The sequence below is a fragment of the Lactuca saligna genome, chromosome 2, assembly GCF_052625555.1.
Source record: "Lactuca saligna cultivar CGN05327 chromosome 2, ASM5262555v1, whole genome shotgun sequence".
Classification (NCBI taxonomy): Eukaryota; Viridiplantae; Streptophyta; class Magnoliopsida; order Asterales; family Asteraceae; genus Lactuca; species Lactuca saligna.
The window spans coordinates 101,175,279-101,201,470 of NC_136418.1; the positions used below are offsets into that span (position 1 = coordinate 101,175,279).

The following is a 26,192-nucleotide window of genomic DNA, read 5'->3' on the forward strand; positions in this document are numbered from 1 at the left end:
CTTCAATCTTCTAAATTGTGTAACTTTTACGTACGGGCTCCGTTTTTCGCGCTCTTTATATACACACATAGGTGAGACTATGCTCTACAACTTTCATTTAGACTCCGTCGGCTAGTTTTGACTTTATTTTTAATACTATGTTTTTAATAGGCTGGGACTGCTAAAGCCGTCAAAAATTCATAGTTTCTTTATCCGATGTCTGTTTTTGTTTGTTTTTTTATCATCTTACTCCTGACGTGGAGACCTTCAACTCTAGTTTAGGTTGCATTAGCTAAATATCGTTCGATCTTCAATTCGAGTTTTTAGTTCTCTACTACTGTTATGAAACTTTGAAAATTCGTAACTTCTTCATACGAGGTCCAATTTGGGTGATCTTTTTATGCACATTCACCGTTTAACGTAATATATGACTTTTGTTTAGATACTTAAGGCTAAAATGCATTTTATTGAAATATCTCATTTTACATTTAATAATGTCTTACCGGGTGTGTCGTGAATATTTTGAGTAGTCGAAATCTTTTCATTATAACTCGGTTTTGAATGTTCTTTATGTTTTTGGAAACCTGTGCACGATATCTGTCATTTGATGCATCCTAACTTTAGATTTTTAACACTTTATTTTTGAGGTTAATTCCGTTGATTCCAAATAGTTTCGTTGTATTAGACTTTTGAGTGTTACATTGCTTTGGAAAAATATAGGGTTGTCACATATTCCATAACTCTTGCTCCATTTTCTGAATTTCGCCACACGGGAAATACTCGGCCATCAACATTTCTTTCAATTCTGCCCATGGCATGGCATTGGCAATAGGAAGAGTCATGGCCTCCAAATGTCCATTCCACCAAGTGAGAGCTTGATCAAAAAATATGCATGTTGTAAACTTCACTTTCACATCTTCGGGGCATTCACATATCTCGAACACTGATTCCACCTTTTCAATGCATCTCTTTAGGGTTATCATTCCCCTTGTGCCATTAAAGATTCGTGGCTTGGCATTGGTGAAATCTTTGTGGGAGCATGTCTTGGTAGGCCCCTGGTTCATTCCGTTATTTGAGCTTCCAGCCCCTTGCCCATTGCCTCCACCATTGTTCCCAGTGTGGATCTGCACCAGTTCCTCTGTGACTGTCGCATATACAGCTTATTGAAATGAGACTGAGTTGATTTCATGTGGTATCGGCTCGGGGTTTCCATGGGTGGGTCGTTGAGGCATCCTTTTGTCATGGAACGAAAAGATGTTTAGTGCCTATACTTCTTGTGAGTTTGTAGTCCTATAAGCTAGGTGTATAGCATATACTTATGTAATTTCACATATTGACATATAACATAGAAATATAGCACATAGCAGATAGTAGGATCACGATAGAACACATATTATTTCCACTAATAATATCCATACTTTGATACATGAAAATTTGCTCAAAAGAGCATACATACAAAGTTTAGCAGCATAACGATTCTATGAGTAGTGTAATCACTTAAACATAGAGTCGATGGTACATAGAATAGATCATATAAGAGAGACCTAATACCAATACACATACTACTGATCTTGATCCTGCTACAATTTTTTAATGGTGGCAATGATATCATATGCTAAAATGATGTGCCAATAGCTGAGCCATCTCGGTTATCTCTCCGATGACTTCATCCCGTTCTTGCTCAGCTTGCATGGCTTGTGATTCCATGGAAAACAACTGTTGTCGAAGTGTGGCAACCTCTTCTTCTAGCGAAAGATCCTCTCCCACGGGGTTTCCTGGTGGGGCAGGATAGTCCTGGTTCATTTCGTCGGTAGGGGATACGATGGGGGCTTCGTCCGTGTCTCCTTCCACCTCTGTGTCGTCATCGGTCCCCTCAAACTCGTAATCCATATTAGTGTACTCGTCGGGTCCAACGTCATGAGCTGATCCTTGTCCTTCCCCGGGGTGGTCTTCAATCATTATGTGGGCCACCAAGGCCTGGTGAAACTGAATTCCTTGATGTTCCTCTTCCATAGTGATTGTGATGAGGAACACGCATGGAAGGTATGTAAATAAACCAGTATTACTCCTAAGATGTTCTAGTCGTTATAAAAATTTGGGTTGATGTTCTCCTCTTAGATAACAAAAGGGTATGTGTTAAGTTTACTAACCATCGTGATCGCCCCAGGGCTTGTGATAGTTGTATTCTGAAGGAAATGTAGTTGATCAGGCTACATTCGCCCCTAATACAACTGTGAACTGTACTGGCTGAACCGAGATGTCGGGATCTTCCAATCATCTTATTTGAATGGTTATTATGTTCATTTTCCTAAGTCGCACAAGTAAGAGTGTTTATTATTATATTTGTATTTGTTTTGTTTAGAGTTATTTAGTCCCTCTTTGGGTTTATAGTTGCATATCAATGTGTGGTTAGATATGCCAGTTCACTATAAACAGAGCTCTGATACCAACCTGTCACACCCCCGAACCAGACGGCAGAAACGTTCGAGGGCTTGCGTGACTTAAATTGAAATATCATCACATGAATATACATGAAACATAACATAACATCACCATGCATCAATACATTACAACTGACCTTGTTCACATCAAGTGCATTGTCTAAATATTACATATCCATAGTATAAATTGTTTGAAAGTTTTCAAAACATAACATCCTAACACACTGAGTATTGTTCTTCAGCTTATCTGTTACCAGAGAATACAAGTTATTTTGAAAACATCAACATATATAATGTTGGTGAGTTCATAAGCTTTGATATGAAAATGTTTTGTATAGTTTGTAAAACCCAGAAAATCCGATATTTTCTGAATGGTAATTGTTTATACAAAAGGTGTGATAATCCATAAGTATATGCGTGAATGATTCAAAAACATGTATAGATGAGAAGTTTTGCATTATTGTTATTGAGAGTACAAGTGCATAATGTTGGTTTCCCCAGAAAACCCGATGTTTTTCGATAAAATAGTATGATCATTTTGTATTATTGTATCGTCATCACAAATGAATATGATTTCCCATGATTACTTAGATGGTATACGATCTCTATGTGAGTCGTTATAACCATGCATGATAATGACTAGTTCGTCTGTCTTGGCATTCTAGCGAACGCCGAAATTGATCTTAAGATTTTGTCACCCTAGACTAGACGAGTCTAACTGTAGCGAACAGCTTAGGTGGGGTGGGGGGGGGGGGGGGGGGAGACGAGTCTAACTCTTATTTTAGCTATTTTGACCTTTTGGTCCTTGTAAAAACTGTGAATGAAATGTTTTTCCCCATCTTTTGTTTATTTATCAAAAAAATAGTCCAATAACAAATTTTATGTTGTAGTATGCTTATTATAAACCTTGTATGGTAGTTTATCTTGACATATTAAGTGAAATGTATCCTAAATCACATATTCTTCCTCCTTGAACTATAGATCTCAAAATATCTTTCATTTTTAGCACATATTTACCACATAAATACAAGAAATCACACATAACATACAAATACACATGGATCTACACATTTTACTTGTATTCTCCCCCATAAATCATTTGAAAACCAAAAATACAGAGGTATGAACTCACCTTTGCTTGTTGTTGTCCGTTTTGAAGAAAGAAATGGAAGAGATTGATGAGATTCTCGACCCTAACAACTTCTTGAAGAGACCTTCGAATTTGAAGAGTTCTAGGGAGTGTGATCAAGAATTTAAGGTGGTAAGAAGGGTGATTAAGTTGTATAAATAAAGTATGTTGTCAAGATCTTACCACTATTATGTATCTTGGAGTGATTCTAGGATGAAAACCTTCTTGAAATGCCCTTAATCTTAAAAAATTAAAGGAGGAATGAAGGTGTTCTTGAGAGGATTTAGAAGTGAATTAAGTGTGTGTGTGTGTGCGTGTGTGTGTGTGTGTGTTTGGTGATCCTCGGCCGAGAGTAGAAGAAGAGAGGGGAGAGAGAGTGGTGAATGACTAGCTTGGATACATGGAGGATTTTGCATGGATGTATGATGGAAAAAATGGAGGTTGCACTCCAAAGTCAACCCTTCCCCTTTAATTATCTTTTCCTTTTTTTTCTACTTGGGCTGAGAGAGAGAGAGAGAGAGAGAGAGAGAGAGAGAGAGAGAGAGAGAGAGAGAGAGAGAGGAAGAGAATGGCTTGGGCCTTTTGTGCTTGAATCCATAATATGAGGCCCAATTTGATGATTTTCAGCCCATTGGGCCTTTAGAGTAGTTCATGGCCCATTTTACCATAAAGCAATGGATTTGAGTCCGTTAAAGCTATTTGGATTTGTTATGGCCCAATAAGACCCATTAAAGATAAACTAGTCCGTTTTAGGCTTAAAAGGCCCAAAAAGGTTAAGTCTCATGAGAGTGGGTCCAATTAGAGCCAATTTAACAATTCTAAGTCCAAAATAGTCAAATTGAAAGCTTATTGGTCCATTAAGCCCAATAAGGAAATCCTAGTCCATGTTGGACTTAAACCGGAATTTCTAGGGTTTCCAATCTTTCGTTGACTATTTGAATATTTGTACAAGGTCTTTGATGGAATTTTGTTGTCATTGAATATGCATCATACATGCTTTCAAGTTTTAGTTACAATGTTATCCATGATTAATGTTTACAAAACATTAGAATTCCTAGTTGTGACAGACTTATTGTGCTTCTGACTTAATTGTAGAGTAATAATAAATTGTTTTTTTAGTTTGATATTTTAATTTGAATACTTACTTTTAGGATGTGGATGTTAACTTTTCTAGAAAACACGATATTTGTAACGGCAATTGGAGATATTATTCGTTCGTTTAAGAATCAACTCAACAATTTGGGTAACAATGACAAGGAAAACAACGATGGAAAATATGAAGATACTTGGTAATTCTTGGTTTATGTTTTGGATGATCTTATTTTGGGTTTATTAGATAATTTATAGATGACATGGATTAGTATTTCTTGTTTATTAGATTGTTTATTTAATATGCAATATTTGATGTTTTATGTAATGCATATTTGTAGATTATGATGTATATATATATATATATATATATATATATATATATATATATATATATATATATATATATATATATATATATATATATATATATATATATATATATATATATATATATAAAATCTGCATTTTATAATATATAAACTAATATTATATATAAATTGTACATAGAAAAAAAACAATTAATGGGGACAGCTTTTACGATGACAAGCACCAATTGCGAATATGTCTGCCTCCCGAAAGCTTTGCGGAAAAAGACTCCGACCGGTGGCCAGAAAGTTAATATTGACGGAAAGTTAACATTGACGACACTAATAGCGACGAGTGGACCTTTTAGCAACATCATTTATTAGAGACGACACTAATTGTAACGACTTTTGAGTATTAGCTACCAGTTAATAGTGACAATTTTAGGCATCGATGTTATTTGTCATGGTTAAAGGTAGCTTTTTTTGTTGTGATATTTAGTATTCAATATATTAAATTTACATATTTTTTGATGTTGATTTATTTACCCAACACATCTTAGCTCTTTGAAAATATAGACTACAAAATATTTTGATAAATTTACATATGTTTTTTTTAGATAAATGACGTTATTTTCATAATATAAAAAAAACTTAATTAGTCTAGTTTATAAAGGCTTTTTATTTTTATTTTTATTTATTTTTATTTTTAAATTCTCATAATTGAAGACAACAATTTACAAGAGTATATCTATAGTTTCCATCATTAATAATGACCAAATGGTTGTAACTAAAAGAAATTCAAAATTAAACTGGTCACATTTCAAACATTTATTGTCGTTAAAATTAGCATTCTTCAAAAATTAACACCAAATCATCCATATATTATCACAAAAGTTTTTCTAGTATAATTGATCATTAGTTCTTATATTATTCATTAAAATAACCACCTTCGCATAAACACGTTTATAGTAGTTTTCACCTAATTAATCCTCATTCACACTTCATATTTAAAAGAAATTTATGATATTATAACCATTACCACTTGCATTCATTTATTTATTCGCAAAAATAACTATCTTCCCATAAACACGTTTATTGTAGTTTTCACCCAATTAATCCTCCTTCACACTTGCTACCATACTTAAAAAGAAATTTATGATATTATAAGTTTATAACCATTACCACTTGCATTCATTTATTTATTAGCAAAAAGTAATTCTTCATAGTTCTTTTAGTTTAGGAAAAACTGACGCAATAACCACTTGCTTTGATCTCATCAACAACGTACTTTACTATAACCATAGTAGTAACATATACTTATTTAGAATACTTATTTATATCATCAATAACGTACTTTACTATAACCATAGTAGTAACATATACTAATTTAGAATACTTATTTATTGTTAGAGCATTGCACTTTTAATTTTACCTATATTGCAAATTAGTAAGACTGGTGAGAGTGGGCAATGCACACCCCTGTTTTTCCAATGTGACAAGCTAAACACAGCGTTATAACGTTTGCTACGCAGTCCGGGGCGGCGTTTTCAGGCGTTACGGTAATGAGTGTTATGGTGGTAACGGGAGGAAACGATTGAATTTGCTTTAGAACGGTCACCTTTTTGACCGTTTGCGAACGATCATAAACATAAAAAGAAAATTCCCTATTCATATCTAATATAAATACACAATATTTATCTACAAAACTCAACAAATTGTTTCAACATTTCACATTTCATTCAATTTCATTTTTTTCTAGTACTCTATTTAATTAAAAGATGGATCTTTTTGATGCGTTCCGTCGATCCATACAATAATGATATCGACGAGGATGATATGTTCGTGAGTATGATGTACCGATATGCTACGAAAATGCTACCGTCAGAGCTAACTCCACTACTGACCAGACGTGCAACGTTGAAAAGAATTCGTGAAGAAGGACATATGAGAAGTCAAAATGATCTGCACAAGAAAGTTTGTATAATTTGGCAAGATGTGTTATCAAAACCTTTGGTGACAAATAGTTGCGCAAACCTTCATTGAATGACATGCAAGAACTATATGCAGCACATGAAGAACGACATGCTTTTCCTGGTATGCTTGGAAATATTGATTGCACAAATTGGATATGGAGAAATTGTCTTATGGCGTGGAAAGGTCAATACATAAGTGGTCATCCTGGATCGCCTTTGTTAGTATTAGTGGCTATTGTGTCACAAGACTTATGAATTTAGCATGCTTTTCTCGGGGTTACATGTTCTATTAAAGACGTAAACATTCTTGATCAGTCACCAATATTTTAGAAACTTTTGCCAGTAAAAGCATCAGATGCTCCTTTCACAGTAAATGGCCATGAGTATGATTTCGGGTATTACTTCACGGATGGAATATATCCACCAAGTTCCACATTTGTGAAGGCGTTTCGACACCTGATAGAACCAAGAGACACTTTTTTTTTAAGAGAAGATAAGAAGGAGCACGTAATGATATAAAATGTGCTTTCGGAGTTCCGGAAACAAAATAACACATAGTTGATCGTGCGACACGACCATATGAGTTGGACATTCTACGAGATATTATGTATGCATGTATCATAATGCATAACATGATGATTGAAGATAAATAACAAAACATTACGAAATATTCGCTTACAGAACCAATACACATTCAATTTGAACCGGAGACAACATAATACTTACATAGAGTCTTTGACATTTAAGACCAACAAAAATACAAACAACTTCAAGAAAACTTGACAAATCATATATATGATGATACTGAAGATTAATAATTTAGGTCAAACAAATGTAATTTTTCTTATCTCCTTTTTTTAGGTTTTAAATGTTTTTGTCCTTTGTTATAATTTTTTAATGTTGTTTTTAATTTAGGATTTATTATTTTTTTTTACTTTATAAATGTAATTTTTAATCTATGATTTAATTTATATGATAATTAAAAATATTATGACTTAATAAAAAAACAAACCACAAATACAGAAATTAAAAACTTCAAAAATAAAAATAAAAAAATAACATAGAAAATAAAGGTATTATCACATGTTATTTGATGTTGTCTATTTCCACCTCGGATATTATAACACACATGTATGATTAGGATGATGATTTGATATCCTTTGGGTATGGTAACATACAATAAGATATTGCCCACACCCAACAACTTAAATATTTTTCTTACCATTTATAACAATGTACTCTAATTTTGCTACCAATATGAGCAGCATATTTTATTTTTATAAATGTTGTTACGAGTAAAGAATTGCTATTATGTTGCTCTTCCAAGTAATAAGCGAGTTCATATTGTGTAAAGAAATGTAACTATGTCGGTATCATTAGTAACATATTGTTATTATCGGTTAAAATAATAAGTGTGCTGCTATATATTAAGGGTAAAGAAATCTAAGTATATTGTGTTTATAACTAAAACAAATAGTACAATGTCTATATTGGTAAAAGAAGTAAAATGCATTGCTTTTTTCCATAACTTGTCCTTGTGTTTTGTATATTTAATTATTTATATTCTTGATGTCTTATACGGCTCGTTTTAAGAGAACTATTTCACCAGCACAGCTCCAAAATAGACTTGATTTTCTTGAATCCATTGGACCCGATACCCGCTTTGTTTCCGGGCGGAAAGGAGATTATCACCTCCAAACGTGACAAAAAAATTACAACATTTATTCCCCTCCCTTTATCACCACCGATCCCCATCAACACATTATAAATATATATTCATTAAATATAAATACCTAAGAATAATAGAGTGCTTCTGAGATCCTACTCTTCGCTATCACCCAACTTTGCCATTATGATGTATTTATATTATTGTTACAAAAGTAGCTAGAGAAATAAGAAATTACTTTTGTAAAGGCATTTTGATTACAAAATCAAAACGTATGACTAAACGGGGGAAAATGTAGCACCTCATCTATGCCAATTTTCTGTTTCTATGACAACAAATTCTGTACCAACAAAACTGAAAAATAAGGATGATATTCTAACTCCTAAATTGCAATTACATGTACTTCATAATGGCATAATTAACTACTTGAAGAAACTTAGATCTTTAAATTAAATTAACTGTAGTACGTTTTTTGGCAAATTGAATCTAGAAGTCTAAATTTTTCTTCATTAATTTTTTTCACAAAAACAATATAATAATTTATTTAACCCATATTAGAGGATATTATTTTGTGACCAAAAGCAAAAGCAAATGGGTATAAGGTATAAAAGATTTGCAAAACTGAAATCTCAATTTTTTCTATAGAACCTTAGAAACGGGGTTTAGCTACGATTAAAAAAATAACAAAACTTTCCCATATAGCGAGGATCTCTGTCACTTATAATGCTTCGTGGGAGTCCCAATACTTCACGACGTTCTTGAAGAACAACCATCTGGCTTTTTCGGCTGTGCAATCTCGTGGGGCAGGAATAAATGTTCCATATTTCGAAAACTGATCTACAACCACCATGATGGAGCCGTATCCTTCGGACATAGGTAATTCCGAGATGAATTATATCGATATACTCTCCCATGGTCGTTCGAAAATCGGTAGTGGTTCTAGTAGACCTGCCGACTTCGCTTGTTCCACCTTGTCTTGTAGGCATATAAGATAAGTCTTCACGTAAACATCCACATCGCTTTGCATACTTGGCCAGTAATATGATCGTTCTATAAGTGCCCTTGTACGATGGGAGCTCGGATGTCCAACCCATTTAGAGTTGTGATATTCCTTCAGGACTTCACGCCTTAAGTTGTCCCATTTCAGAACATACATTTGGTTGCCAGCTGTGATTAGGAATCCTTCTTCGACCCACAATTTTCTCGTCATGCCTTCTCTAACCATATCTATCAAGTTGATGGCTAATGGGTCATGTCTCAATCCTTCTTTTATTCGATCGTCAAGGTTACACGTTGCCAACGTAAGAACTGTTAGTTCTGCCTTGTGACTTAAAGCGTCGACAACAACGTTGGCTTTCCCAGGTATGTACTCAATGATATAATTGAACTCAGCTAGAAAATCTTTCCAACGTGCTTGTTTGGGACTGAGTTTCTTCTGATTTTGAAAGTAACTGGTGGCCACATTATCAGTTCAAGTTAAGAACTGGCGTCCACGCAAATAATGCCTCCTTACCCGAAGGCAATGGATGATGCCTATCATTTCCTTATCATGTACATGATACCTTTGTTTTGTCTCATTTAATTTTCAACTTTTGTAGTCCACCGGATGTTCATATTGAATCAAGAATCCTCCTATCGCAAAGTTCGACGTGTCCGTTTGCATAAAGAATGGTTTGGAATAATCTGGAAGCTTCAAGACAGGTTCTTTCGGTGCAACATTCTTTAAGTTGTCAAATTCTCCTTGACATTTCTCAGACCATTCCCAAATTACTTTCTTTTTGAGAAGGTCGGTTAGTGGTGTAGCTCTAGCCGAGTAACTTGATATGAATCTGCAATAGTAGTTTATTAGGCCCAAGAATGATCTTAAATTGGATACATTCTTAGGTGGCTCCACTCAACGATGGCTCGTACTTTGCTTTCCTCCATATGGATCTTTCCGTTAACATTCCTATGTACTAGAAATGATACTTCAGGTTGGGTAAATGAGCACTTTTCCATCTTAACATATAGTTGGTTTTCTTTGAGTACTTGGAAGACTAAGTGTAAATAATTAATGTGCGCTTCCAACGACTCTGAGTACACCACAATGTCATCCATGTACACTACAACGAATTTATCCAATAAGGGATGGAAGATCTTATTCATTAAGGTGTAAAATGTGACAGGTGCGTTTGTTAATCCAAAAGGCATGACTAAGAACTCGAACGATTCATACCTGGTTATGCATGTCGTCTTTGGTTCATCCTTGGCTGCTATACATACTTGCTAATATCTGGATCTCAGGTCTAGCTTCGAGAACCATCGTGCCTTTACTAGTCGGTCGAAAAGATCTGCTACTATAGGAATGGGGTATTTGTGTATCACCGTTATGTTGTTTAATGCTCGGTAGTCGATACACATTCTTAAAGTACCATCATACTTCTTTTGGAACAACACCGATGCTCCGAACGGGGCCCTTGAATTTGATGTCTAGTAGATCTTTCAATTGTTTCCTAATTTCTTCCAACTCAGGGGGTGCCATTCGATAAGGCCCCATCGCTAGTGGTCGTGCGCCCGACTCCAACTCTATCTCATGATCTACCTCTCGCATAGGTGGTAGGTTCTTCGGCAACTATTGAAGCATCACATCTTTGAATTCTTCAAGCACATTCTTTATCTTTGTGGGTATTTTTTTTTGGGATGTGTGGTTGTTCTCTTTGAGTGTCACCAAGAAAGTCATTTCACCTTTTCGGAGTCCCTTATTAATTTGCACGATTGATAGGGTTTGAGACCTTGTCTTGTTTCTTTCTACGGGTATAATATATATTGTCGAACCCTTAGTTATACGCATGGTTTATTCTTCAAATGAGAAAGGGCGTACTTCATCCAGGAATTCCATTCCTAGCACTAGTCGATAATCATTCCATGGGCACGATTGTACAATCAACCATGCCTTTCTATCCTTCAATCTCGATCAAAATTCCATGAGAAACTTCAAGGATAGGTTTGGACGGATATTTTACTGCTTTTAAATAGCCTATTTCTTTCGTATATTGAATATTCATCTTCTTGGCCTCGTTTTCAGATAGGAATTTATGAGACGCACCTGTGTCAATCAGGGTTTTAACATTTTATTCGTTTAAATTGGCATTGAATAACATTAGACCACGTTCCCTTTTTTTTCCCTTTTCTGTCTCAGTGTCTTCTTTAGACACAGAGTTAAGGAGTCGCATCGAACTTAACTGAGGTTCTTCACTTTCATCTTCAAATACCATGACATTGAAGCTTTTCTTCTTCCGACAATCCTTTATTAGGTGGGGTCCGTTACATAGATAACACTTCACCTCCTTTCGGGGTCCTATTTCAACCCACTTTCCTTTGAAAGTTGAGGGTTTGGCAACACGCCTATCATCCCTTTGTGGTGGTCGTGGAGTGTGTTTATCTCCCCTACTCGTCCTTCTGGCCGGAGCATCTCTTCGAAAGTCCATAAGGTCTTCCGCCACAACTATTGCTTCATCGACATCTTGGATGTTCCTCCTCTTGAGCTCATTGTAAGCCCAGGATTGTAGTCCGTCTTGGAAGTAAAACAACTTGTCCTTTGCCTATAGGTCGGGTAGTTCGAACATCAAAGAGGTGAATATTTCGACATAATCTTTAATTGAACCGACATGCTTGAGTCCTCGAAGTTTCTTCATGCCTACATCTTCATCATTGTGAGGACAAAATTGTTTCTTAAGTTGCTTCTTTAACTCTTCCCATGCTTTTATGACGTAAAGACCTTTCTTGATGTCCCCGTGCTTCCGCCTCCACCATAGAGCGGCATTTTCACATAAGTAAAGACTTGTCTTCCTTTACTCTGATAGCATTAAAATAACATTCCAAGTACCAGAAAAAAATCATCGAGTTGTTTAGGATCATGGTTACCTCCATACTTCGGCGATTTGGGTACTTCCTTATGTGATGTTGCTTTCACAATAGCTCCTCCAAGAATAGCCGCCTTGTATAAGTTTTCTCCGGCTTCCAACATAGCTACTTTCTCATGGAACTCATTCCAAAAGGTGTTGATAAGTCCAAGGACTTCTTCCTTGATGACACTGACGATCTCCTTTAATCCATCGCTCGTGTCACTTATTTCTGCAATGAACTGATCGACGGTATCCTTCCAATCAAGGATCTCACCGACGTTAATCTCTGTCCTTGTAAGCGTATTTTATAATCTTGCCAAGGCATCTATCTATTGGTCCCTTTTCTTGGACTTTCTTCCTTTCTACTCGATGACAGGGGGTATGTTTGCTAGTTCACTACTTCCACCTCCCATAGCCATGATCTCTTGCTTGTACAAACTCTGTGCTCTGATACCACGTGTCACGGGATAACTCAGTCACCGTGTGCTACTTAGTGTTTCTTTTACTAAGCCAGACCCACTACGATATCTCAACGATGTAATAATAACTTAGAAAGCAAGAGACAAGAATTGAGAAGTACTACAAACAAAAGAGAACTTTTATTATACGAATTCAAGAGAATACAAGGCAACTTCTGATGATCTTGGAGCAAATGGCTACACCCCTATTTATAGAGTGATTACACCTTATCAAAATATTCTAAATACTACTACTTATTTCTGTATACAAGATTTCTCTAGAATAATATATCTAGATGTTTACATTGTTCTATAAGGATCAAGATAAGCCTTCATGTCCTAGATAATTCTAGGATGCTCTAAGGTATTCCAGGAGAAAATAACATACTCCACCGGCTTCTCGAGTACTCAGAAAAATTCTAGATACCGTCCGTGTACAATCGTTGCATTTCCCAAGATTCCCTTTGAAGTTAGGCCATAGAAACCATTAAATATTCCACATTGTAATTACTAGTAAAATATATTGAATGGTAATTAGACTCTCTGTTGTATGCCGATTTGAGATGGAAAGTCTCCAAGAACTAAAGACAAGAAGAGATGGAGCAATTTTCTATATTTTCTTTGATAACCTTAAATGCAAACTACAAAATACCTAAATAATCAAGAAAACAACTGAAGATAAGGAAAAACTAAGTGGTTGTGGACCTTATGCAGCTAATATGTGAGCTAAACTTAAGCATCAAGAACTGGAAATACTAACTCTATTGGTGATTAATTCTCGGATTTGACTTCTTCCTCTTTTCCTTGTTAGTCCAAAAATATGACAGACTTATGGATCACACGTTTGGTCTGGCTGGTTCTCTTGTTGGACTGATATGACTTGGGCTCGTATCAATTGCCCCATCCTTAGCATTGAGCTCGTCTTGGAGCAATGTCATGATGTTGTTGTTGAAGCATAATTCTGGAAAGCGAAGGCATAACTCCTCAAATGATTACCATGTTGGTTTTGTCATGTCGGTATTGCCCCACTCAGAAATGACTTTTTTTCCTTGTCCTACAGTGTGATGTTTGAGAAGTTCTTTAGGCGTGCCTTGGCTACTTGTTGTTAACTCTGCGGGTGGTAAGGGAACTGTAACATCCCAAAAATACGGTCCAGATATTTTGTTATTAAATCATTAATAAAACCATAAATATCATCATCATCATATAAACATCATAAACCATGTATCTGAAAAATAATATAACAACTGTCAAAGTATTAAAATATCATATCCAATATCAGAGTGAAATATCCCAGTCTACAAAACTGTGGTGTGTGCCATGCGTTCATCCAGAGCTCTTCCCTTTGCTAGCCGAAGTACCTGAAACCAAAACTGAAAACTATAAGCACGAAGCTTAGTGAGCTCCCCTAAACTATCACATACCATACACATAACATATAACATAAACTTGTGGACTCCGTCCAGCTGCATCGGGACGAACCTAACATCGAGCTTACCCCGACATCAGACCATGTCTGGCATCGAGCCTTGCCTAACATCAGGCATGCCCCGACATACATACATCATATCATATAACATAAGCACATAACCTAAGCATATAACATAAACATATAACGTTCATCGGGATTTCCCCGACATCAGACCGAAGCCCGAAACACATAACATATAAGCTAACCTACATCGGGCTGGCCCTGACATCGGACCTAGGCCCGGAACACAGAACACATAACATGCATGAATCACAAAGACATCAAGCATACATAAACACTTTTCGGGACTGCCCCGACACCAGACCAAAGTCCGGAACACATACTCTACATCGGGCTAGCCCCGACATCGGACTGAAGTCCAGTATACGTTAACATACATAAACGGGCTAGAATTGGTGCCTTCAACCCGTTACTACTAAAGGAAAACTCACCTCTCAAACTGGTTGCTGATATCTCAAGTGAGGAATCTCCGATGGCTGCTCTAACGACTCCCTGGCTACACATTTTCAAAATCATTTAGTCAAAAACTGAAATCCTTGTAAGGGTATAATGACCATTTTACCCCTGGTCAAAGTCAACGCTCTAGTCAAAGTCAACGTTCTGGGTTGACCAACTTGCTGAGCCAAACTTTCAACTTGTCGACTTCTTTGACTCAGAAATCCTAGAATCATGACTCAACTCGCTGAGTCATTCCTCCAACTCGTCGAGTCCTTTCAAGCTGCTCATAGTCGTGACTTGGTGAATCAACTCGTCAAGTCCTTCTATAGACTCGTCGAGTTCTACCTTAAACTGGAATGGGACAATACCACCCAACTCGTCGAGTTCCCTTATGGACTGGATGAGTCCCTCTGTCTGTTTGGCCATCTTAACAGATTAAGCCCCTATTCTCTAGATCCAAAGTCAATACTTCGCTTGTTCACTGGAAATGATCTTTCTAAGGGTAAAGGTTCCAACTTTACCCATTGATATCCCTTCTTGAAGGGTTTAGCTAAAACCCTAATTCCTTTAGGACATAGATCTTGTCCAAAAATCCTTGATATCCCAAACCAAATAATGAAAACCTAGATCTAGGGCCTAGATACCAGTTGAAGACGTAAAGTCTCGAGCTTACTTCCATGCATGACCCATTTGAGCTCAAAAGGCCATTATGACGTCCTTACAGCTTGCATAGGGGATCTAATGACATAAATTTTTCACCTTTATGCCATTCCATCCCTTGAAGGTCTTAGATCTAGAAGATTAGCCTCTTGGGTCGATCATTCTGCAAATGTCATCATTTTTTTGACCAAAACCCCACAAAAATATGACATAAAGAGATCTAATGAATTAGTAGCCAAGATAAGAGCTTGATTACCAGAGAGTTTAGCAAATAGGTTGGAGTTCCTGGATCTATTATTCTCGTCTTGAGCCCTATATTCTTCTTCTTCTACAAGCTTCAAAAACACACCAAGATCACTTAAATGGCTCACACTCTCAAAGAACACTCTAGGGTTTTGTGGATTTGGGTTTAGGACAAGGAGGTTGGAAATGAGGCCAAGGGGTGAGGGTCAAGGAGTTTAAATAGGGTGCAAAACCCCAAGATTAGGGTTTCACTCTGGCTGAAATACTCATCAAGTTGAGGGCTCTTGAATCGTCGAGTAGACAGCTCAAACCCCACGCATACTCTGCTCTCTACTCGACGAGTTATGGCCACCAACTCATTGATTCCCTCTTTTAAAACAAATTAATAAATGAGTTAAATGCATACTAGGAACCAGACGTTACAATTATACCCCACTTGTCTTAGACTTTATTCTCGAAGTCTGTTGCATCTGGAAACAACTCCAGGTAGTGCTCCCTTATTTCTTCCTCGGGCTCCGAAGTCCACTCCAAACCCTTACGTTGATGCCACTACACCTTTACTAGCTCAACCCTCTTGTTCCTCAGCTCCTTCATCTGGCGATCCAGAATCACCATCGGTCTCGCAATGTAATTTAGGCTGTCATCAACCTAAATATCCTCTAAGGGTACAACTGCCGAGTCATCCACTAAGCACTTCTGTAGTTGGGAATCATGGAAATTATTGTGGATCTGGATGAACTTTGCTGGAAGATCAAATCGATACGCTACCTTGCCACTCGGGCTATGACTTTGAAAGGGTCAATATATCTGGGGCCCAGCTTGCCCCGCTTTCGGAACTGAATGACACCTTTCCAAGGTGACACCTTCAGGGGGACCATCTCACCCACCTGAAACTCTAAGTCTGAACGCCGCTTGTCAGCGTAAGTCTTCTACCGACTCTGGGCAGTCTAGAGCCAGATCTGGACCTTTTGGATCTGCTCGGTGGTCTTGAGTACTATCTTAGTACTCCCCATGACCCTTTAACCGACCTCACCCCAATAGATTGGGGTCCTATACTAACTCCCATAGATCATATCAAAGGGAGGTTGGTCTATGATGTCGTGGTAACTATTGTTATATGACAATTGTAACACTCATGAAAATCATGCAAAATTTAAACTTTTTCAAAACATTTCAAACCATAAATCATTACAAAATTTGCTTTCAAAATAGTATAATATCAGAGTATCCCAGAAACAAATCATAAACATGAGGAGCTATACGATAACGCCTTTGCCTTCCCGCGATCATCTGATGTACCTGAAAACACACCCTTCAACTTCGATTCCAACTCTAAAGTATGATGCTAAAAATTGTTCAACTGGACCAACACGCCCCTTGTTAGTATAGAGTAAATGAACACGGGTCGTGTTCAGTGAGGTCAAACTGACTGGGATGGTCAAGCACGCCCCGTGTTGGATTTCTGGGCCAAGCTCAACATGCCCCATGTTGTCCTCTGACTTTGAGCCCAAACTTGATTTTCTCAATTCTTCCGTTTTACGCCCGATCATCCTGCAATCTTCACCAATTCCCCCTGGTACCTCCAAAATCGCACTCCAAGCTCCGGTTTACCTGAAAAGGACATAAAAGTGTGCAAATAAGTTTGTTCTAGAGACTAACATGAATATGATGAAATTCAAGAAAAAGGAAGAACAATTGTGCTAAATAGATGCATGAAATGGGACTAAAAGGTGTGCAAAAAGGTGCACAAATCGCACCTGACAAATCTCCCCAAGCTTAGACCTTTCTTGTCCTCAAGAAAGAACAAGAATCAAACAAAACAGGATGATTTCTAGATGGCAAAAAGAAACATAGAGCAAAAAGGGACAGAAGGATCCTAAAGGCTAGAAATGAGTCCATGCAATGCAAACAATGAAAAGGAAAAGAAAACATATGTATAGAAGCACTAAAAAAAACAAAATGTATCAAAAAGAAATTTAAGGAACAAGTAAATAATTTATACAAGTACGATCAGACTTTACATCAGTATTGCTCCAATCATTAGTACCTAGGCAACCATCCTGCTTCCTTCTATATATCATAGACTCCCAAAGTGAGGAAGACCCGAAACGGCGTAACCCAATAATCTAACTCTAGTTTTATTAAAACTTTATACCTTACTAAGCTTTATGGGCGAAAATAACACAGTCCGGATCTCATGTCCTTAAGACTAGATGGCCAAGAATCAGAATCAACGCATCTTTAAGTACTCATCACGGCGAATTAGCTTTCGCTGAAACAGTGAGCCCACCCGAAAGGGCTCAGCTCCTATGCTTTCAATTTTTCGAGAGCCACAAGTATCATATCGAATAGTTCTTCATTCGCCAGATTTAACTTGAATTGGATTTTGATTTGATTGAACTTGATTTGTACTTCGTTTTGAATTTGGATTCTTCAATCTTCATTTTTGGAATTTCTTGAGATTTCTTCATTTTGGCATTTGAAATTCTGATTTGGGTACTAGATATGACAGTTGTACCCTTCCTTCTTTCATGACTGTGTGGATCTAATACTTAAGCAGTCTGTTACCATGAGGGTAACATAGTTGCCGATAACGCGTTGTACCCTTCCTTCTTTCTTGACTATGTGGATCTAATAACGCGTGTCAACAAATAGGTCCGTGTTTTGTGGGTCCAAAGTTGCCGATAAAGATTCTTTTTAAACGTTTAGAAGCAAATCATCCTAAAGCTGTTATTACCGCCCATAAAACGTTTCATTATAAATTCTTTTTATTATCTAAGGCTAGGGTCTCGAATTACGGTGTTTGGGTCCCGTAGTTATGACAGGTGATTCTACAATTCCGGTAACAATCCGGTTGCTTCGGTATTTTTTTTTCATTTTCCTTTTTCGTTTTTCCACTTCATGGAGCACTTGTATGTAAAGAGTGTCATCATCTCGTACAAGTTTTTTTTATATATAATGATGCATGAGAACCTAATGTGACTCTACCCCTCCCCAAACTTAAAGATAAACATCATCCCCGATGCTTGAAGAGGGCGGAACAACCTATTGCGGAGTAGGATGATAAGAATAGTAATCGGAGTTTCGGGTCTAAGCCCAAAAGTCATCCCCATGCTTACGTTGGCACTCTTGATCTCTAGTGTACTGGGTAGTGAAGGAAGAGAAACTCTGAGTGAGGCTTGTGATATCTTGTTAGTAGGTGTCGAGGCGAGTATAGATTGATTGGAATTCATCCATATACTGCTGATGATAAGACGGGGGTGCAACATAGTGGGATGAGCTGGCACCACTGGTGGGACAAGCATGGTGGGGCTCCTCCTCCTCTTCATCATCATCATCACCATCTTCCTCATTTTCTTCACTTTGCTCATCTACCTTGGTGGAGTATAAGTGGGGGAAGATGTATGGAATGATTTGCCAATCGGTCATGTGAATGGGGTTTCGGAAATCTGGTGTGATGAGGAGCTTTGGATCATGATTTTGACCCATGGTCTAGTGATGTGTGCCATCCACTGCCGAACGGAATAGTCGCATGGACTCAAGGATAGCAGTGGTGAGATAAGGCTCACCTGACAGTGGATGGTGGGGACCGGGTATGGGGCTCGGACTTGGGCGCTCTTATAGAGCATCCTGACAATAACCCCGCAACAAATCTTTCCCGCTCGGGATGTGCTCAGTTGGATGATTTTGTGGCACATAAATTGACCATAATGAGGAACGAGGTTATCCTCGGGATGAGCCATTGCATAGAGGATTTTGAGCTCCAGCGGGCTAATGGTGCGTTGCTCCTCTCTAGGGTCGACGAGTGAAGCAATGATTCTATGGGCCACCTTCATCATGGGATGGATAAGTGATGAGGCTTCAGCAGCGCTAGAGATGTATGGGTGCAACTGGGTGAGTTGGGTTTACCATGTCATATCAAAATATCCTCTAATTGGGTCAGTGGGGCCAAATGTGATTTCAGTTGGGGCCCCAACAATGGTATTAATTTGATCCAAGGAAATCTCATAATCTTGATTCATGAGGTGGAAGTAGAGGATCCCATGGTACAAATAAACTATGGATAAAAAATCAGTTGTTGGGACTTTGTAACTTAATTCGTGGACCTTCAACAACCTGTGCCATCCTATGTTGTGAAACATGGTTTGGACTTGTTTATAAATGTGCAATTGTTTAAGAGATGGCACATGCGCAAACTTTAAAATGACATGACCCCGTTGAAGGAATGACTCAAATTTGCCCTCTTGGATTGGCCAAGACACACGACACCACCATGATCCGGGTTGGGTAGTGGTGATGGGGACCTAGATGGAGGCGATGGGGTTTTAGGTGGAGGCGATGGGGACCTAGGCCTAGTACGACGGGCGGATGATTTGGTGCGTCTAAGCCTTTTAGAAGGTTTACCTTCCATAGTTAAATTCGGAAAATTAAAAGTCAACCAATCAATAAGTCAAAAAGCCAACTGTTGACGGGCCCGATCAACACGAATTCAACCACCAAAATTTCGTGGGAAATTTGGTTTTGAATGATTTCTTATTGAGATTCAAGTCCAATATGCCCAGAATTTCAAGCAATTTGACTCAGGAACATAAATTTCACAAGTGAAGATTTGGAAGGAATTTACCGAATGTTACATGGGATTGTGTTGTTCTTGATGTGAAAGACCTTCTTCAATCCCCCCATGCTTGCTCTTTTTGAGATTAAGACACAAAAACACCAAAATCATATGAGATTTTCGGACGTAGGGTTTGTCAAAACCCCCAATTCCACCATTAGAATGCAAGAAAATGATGTTTAGGATGGAGAAGATGAAGTATAGATGATAAAAATCAAACCTTTTTTGGAGATGTAAGCCAAAATCTTGTAGAAATTGAAAGGTTTTGATGAAAATCGGACCTATGGTTTTTTTTTTGTTGGGAGAGAGAGGATGTTATGAAGTGATTGTGGGGATAAATGAGGCAAAGTCCCGATTTTTATCATTAAAAAACCACCAGGTCTGATGTGTGAACATGACCCGTGTTCCCACAGGCCAATTTGACACGCCCCGTGTTGGGGTTTTTTAAGCTGACTGAAGCACGAACACGACCCATGATGAGCATAAGGCAAAACTCAACACGGCCTGTGTTGCTCTCTGTATGTGTCATGTTGGATTTCTTATGAACACGGCCCGTGTTGATTTTGTGCCAAAATCCAACACGACCCATGTTGGTCTCTGGATGAAAAATGGACAACATTTTTATGGACACGCCCCGTGTCCAGTTTAGGCCAAGTGGGGCACGACACGTGTACCCCACTGGATGCTATTCCACACTCTTTTGAACTTAAAAATTCCCTCTCATTGAAATGAAATGCTTTTGTATCCCAAGGTCCGTTTTTTGGTTTGGAAACAATGACAAAATACATTTGGAACATTAAAACCATAAATTTTTTTGCAAAGAACGAAATGTTTGAATGAAAAATGACAAAAATACCCCCGGGTTGCCTCCCGGTTAGCTGCCCTTGTTTTAAGTCGTTGGCTCGACGTTGCCCCCCCCCCCCCCCCCGGAATAATGCTCAATCTTGGTACGTGGGGTTCTCCAACACATCTAGCTCCTCATTCTTCACCTCGAATCCTTCATAAAATGGCTTCAATCTATGACCATTAACCTTGAATGTTTTACTGGTTTGCTTGCTTGTGATTTCCACCGCACCATGGTCAAACACCCTTGTGACCACGAAAGGACGAACCCATCTTGATCTTAACTTCTCCGCAATTAACTTGAACATTGAGTGGTAAAGAAGCACCTTTTTTCCTTGCACAAAAGTCTTTCGGGAGATCATTTTGTCATGGTACACTTTTGTCTTTTCTTTGTAAATCATGTTGCTCTCGTACGCGTTATTCCGAATCGCCTCTAACTCTTGAATGTCTAGCTTCCTTTTGTTTCCCACCTCATCTTCCTTCATGTTAAATTGCTTTACAACTCAGAAAGCTTTATGTTCAAGCTCAATCGGAAGATGGCATGCTTTTCCAAACACTAGCCTATATGGGGACATACCAATAGGAGTTTTAAAGGCAGTACGATATGCCCATAAGGCATCATCTAGCCTTATGCTCTAATCTTTACGGCTTGTGTTGACCGTCTTCTCCAAGATGCTTTTGATTTGCATGTTTGAGATCTCAGCTTGTCCATTAGTTTGGGATGATAAGCTGTTGATACTTTGTGTATCACCCCATACTTCTTCAAAACAAATTCGAGCATCCGATTGCAAAAATGGGTCCCGCTATCACTTATGAGCACCCTAGGTGTGCCAAACCATGATAAAATCTATACTTTAAGAAAATCTACCACAACTTTGGAATCATTAGTACGGGTGGCCTTAGCCTTCACCCATTTGGACACATAGTCCACCGCCAACAGGATATAAGAACAACCAAAAGAGGGCATAAATGGTCCCATAAAGTCAATACCCCATATATGAAATATCTCACATACTAGAATGGGAGTAAGGGGCATTTGATTCCTAGAGCTTAAGGTCCCGGATTTTTGGCATTTTTCACAATTTGCACAAAACATATAAGAATCATGAAATATAGAAGGCCAAAAGAATCTGCTATCTAAAACTTTCCTAGCGGTTCTTTGGGGTCCAAAGTGACCACCACAAGCGTAGGAATGGTAAAAATTAAGGATAGTTTGTACCTCCTTTTTCTCAACACACCTTCAGATCATTTGATCTGCATAGTACTTCCAAAGGTACGACTTGTCCCATATGTATTGTTTGGCTTCCTTCTTGATTTTATCTTTTTGCCAACGGGATGAATCTGGGGGAAATTGACTTGTGACCAAATAATTGACGATATCTGCATACCATGGTGCTTCTTTGGCTACAAATAGATGCTCGTCTGGAAATGTGTCACAAATTGGTATACGATCTTCGGGTGATACAATGCGGCTTAGATGATCTGCAACTAAATTCTCCTTTCCACTCTTGTCTTTGATCTCAATATCGAACTCTTGCAAAAGCAGCATCCACCGTATTAACCTCGGCTTCGAATCTTTCTTTGTAAGTAAGTGCTTTATAGTTGCATGGTCTGAATATATGATCACTTTAGTTCCAAGAAGGTACTGTCGGAACTTCTCTAGAGCAAAGACAATAGCAAGCAACTCTTTCTCTGTTGTGGTGTAATTGTCTTGTGCACTATCAAGGGTCTTTTATGCGTAGTAGATGACATGATGTGCTCGATCAACCTTTTGTACCAAAACCGCCCCAACCGCAGTATTGCTAGCATCACACATGATCTCGAATGGAAGATCCCAATTTGGCGGTTGAATAATTGGGGCGGATGTCAACAAGTCTTTCAAATGATCAAATGCCTTTTACATTCATCATTAAACTCAAAATCAGCCTCCTTTTGTAGAAGTTGACACATCGGCACCGTGATCTTGGAAAAATCCTTTATAAACCACCGATAAAAACCTGCATGGCCAAGAAAAGAACATAATTCCCGAACATTTTTCGGGTTTGGTAAGCTCTTAATAACATCTGTTTTGGCCTTGTCAACTTCTAAACCTTTTTGGGACACCACATATCCAAGTATCAAGCCCTTGTCAACCATAAAATGGAATTTTTCATAATTAAGGACTAAGTTCGTGTCAATGCACTTTTTTATGATTTTTGTGAGATTTTGCAAACATTCATTAAAAGAATTTCCATAAACAGTAAAATCATCCATGAAAACCTCTATGATATTTTCGACATATTCTGAAAATATGCTCACCATACATCTTTGGAAGGTCGTGGGTGCATTGCACAAGCCGAAGGGCATGCGTCTATACACAAAGGTGCCGAAGGGACATTTGAATGTGATTTTCTCTTAGTCTTTCGAGGCAACCATAATTTGATGAAAACCAGAAAAACCATCAAGGCAACAATAGTGGGATTTCCCGACCAATCGTTCTAACATCTGATCGATGAATGGAAAAGGGAAGTGGTCTTTGCGTGTGGAAGCATTTAACTTCCTATAATCGATACAAACTCTCCACCTGTTTTGCACACGGGTGGGTACCAATTCCCCCTCGGAGTTTTTGACAACGGTGACTCCGACTTTTTTCGAGACAACTTGCACGGGACTTACCCACTTACTATCAGAAATGGGGTAGATTACACTTGCATCCAATAGCTTCATGATCTCTTTTTTTAACCACCTTCATCATAGGTGGATTCAACCTCCTTTGGGCTTCACGGGTTGGCTTGAAGTCCTCTTCCATTAGTATATTGTGCATGCATAATGATGGACTGAACCCTTTTATATACGCAATAGTCTAAACAATAGCCTCCTTGTACTTCTTCAAAATTCCAACCAACTCTTTTTCTTCTTCTCGTGCTAGCTTATTTGAAATTATCACCTGTAATGTCTCTTCCTCTCCAAGATAGGCATACTTGAGATGGTCGGGAAGAGCCTTCAACTCAAGAATCGGTGGTTGTACAATGGATGCGAGAAGTTTTGGATTGGAACTTTTTAGCTTCATGTGGGGTGGTTCAACTCTTATGGATTGTGATTTTTCCAGGGAGTTGATTACTCCAATCAATTCATCCTCCAAAGTGTACTTGTCAGCCAAATTCTTGATCCCTGTCTCATCAAAGTGTTTGCTCAAGATGGTGGTTAGCACATCTTCGCTTGACATCTCAAAGCAATCGTTAGTACATGTATCAATAACATTTATGAAGTTTAAAGAATGAATATCACTAGGAGAACACATGGATTCAAATATATTAAAGTTAATTACCTCACCATCGAACTCCATAGACAAAGTACCATTGGCTACATCTATTTTTTTTTGCGGTACTCATAAAAGGTTTCCCCAAAAGGATGGAGTTCGATTGTGGGGTGTTTTCATCACCCATATCCAAAACATAAAAGTCAGCGGGGAATACAAGTTCATTAACTTGCACTAACACGTCCTCCAATACACCTTTCGGGTGTACCAAAGACCAGTCGGTAAGTTGAATGATAACTCCGGTTTTTGATAAAGGACCAATTTCTATTGTCTTATAGATTGGATATGGTAAAAAATTGATTGATTCTCCAAGATCAAGCATGGAACGTGGTACAAAAAGGTTACCCATATTACAAGGAACCGTGAAAACACCCGTGTCCTTGTATTTTTTTGGTAGCCGCTTTTGTAACACGGCTGAGACATTTTCACCAACCTTCACAGTTTGATTTCCTTTAAGCATTTTCTTAGATTTGCAAAGTTCCTTGAGGAACTTAGCATATCTAGGAATATGGTTAATAGCATCTAAAAGAGGGATATTGATTTCAACCTTTCAAAACATGGCCATGATTTCATCATCTTCCCACTCTCTTTTGGTGCTTTCCAACCTCGAAGGAAATGGAGCTGGTGTGACTTTCACTTCGGTCTCTATGGGCTTCCTTGACTTGGAAGTACTTTTCCTTTCCTCTTCTTTGATAGCTTCTTCCACCTCTATCTGTTTCTCTTCCTCTTCTTCATCCGGCATCTTTGGACCTTCATAGCTATTCCCACCTCTTAAAGTAATGGAACAAGCATTGTGTTTCGGGTTCTTCTCCGTTTGAGATGGTAGTTTGCCTTGTGACTCCATCTTACTTTCGGATTGAGCAAGTTGTGACACTTGTTGCTCCAAGCTTTTTATGCTTGCCTTGGTTTCTTGTTGGAAGCTTTGAGTGCTTGTGGCAAGGCTTTTCACTATGTCCTCTAAGGACATACTTGATGAACCCGCTTGTCGAGGAGGGTGTTGTGGCTGCCTTGGCTGGTAATTTTGAGGTTGGAAGGGTGGTCTTTGTTAATTTTGAGGAAATGGTGGTCTTTGCTGGTATTGATGTGATTGATTTGACTGATAGTTACCTTGTTGATTTCCTCCCCAACCCTGATTATTGTTCCATCTCTGATCACCTCGTGGTTGCTCATAACCCCTCTGATTTGACCCGAAATATCCTCCCATGAATTTTTCTTCTTCATAGTCTTCCTTTTGGAGTTGTGGGGACATATCGGTTGGATGCCCCACTTGAGTGAAAATACCGCATGGGCAGGGTGTGGGCTATACACCTTTATCTTTGGCTAGCATCATAACCACTTTCTTGATTAGATTTTAGATTTCGGTTGGAGTCTTATCGGGTAGAGATCCGCCACTCGAAGCATTAAGAAGCCTTTATTCCATTGGGGTCATTCCTTCAATGAAATATTGGAGGATTTGGTACTCGGTAATTCCATGCTTGGGTCAACGGGCACATAGTTTCTTAAATCTTTACCAATATGTGTGGAAAGCTTCTCTTTTGTGTTGCTTAATTCATATAATTTCCCTCTGTAGGGCTGAAGCTTTCATTTCGGGAAAGTAATTATCCAAGAAGAGTCGTGCAAGATCTACCCATGTGGTAACTGTCGTCGGTGGAAGGTCATATAGCTAGTCTTTTGTT

At 38.2% G+C, this 26,192-nt stretch overlaps 2 protein-coding genes across 2 annotated transcripts; both read right to left on the reverse strand.

The window, feature by feature from the left end:
- Window positions 1-21,313: 21,313 nt before the first annotated feature.
- Window positions 21,314-21,703, reverse strand: LOC145029925 (uncharacterized). The gene has a single exon (XM_078978370.1). The coding sequence runs from the start codon at window positions 21,701-21,703 to the stop codon at window positions 21,314-21,316; it is 390 nt and encodes a 129-aa protein (XP_078834496.1).
- Window positions 21,704-24,060: 2,357 nt separating this feature from the next.
- Window positions 24,061-24,976, reverse strand: LOC145029926 (uncharacterized). The gene is made up of 2 exons (XM_078978371.1): window positions 24,555-24,976; window positions 24,061-24,484 (listed from the first exon to the last, which is right to left on the reverse strand). The coding sequence occupies exons 1-2, from the start codon at window positions 24,974-24,976 to the stop codon at window positions 24,061-24,063; spliced, it is 846 nt and encodes a 281-aa protein (XP_078834497.1).
- Between the last annotated feature and the right edge of the window lie 1,216 nt (window positions 24,977-26,192).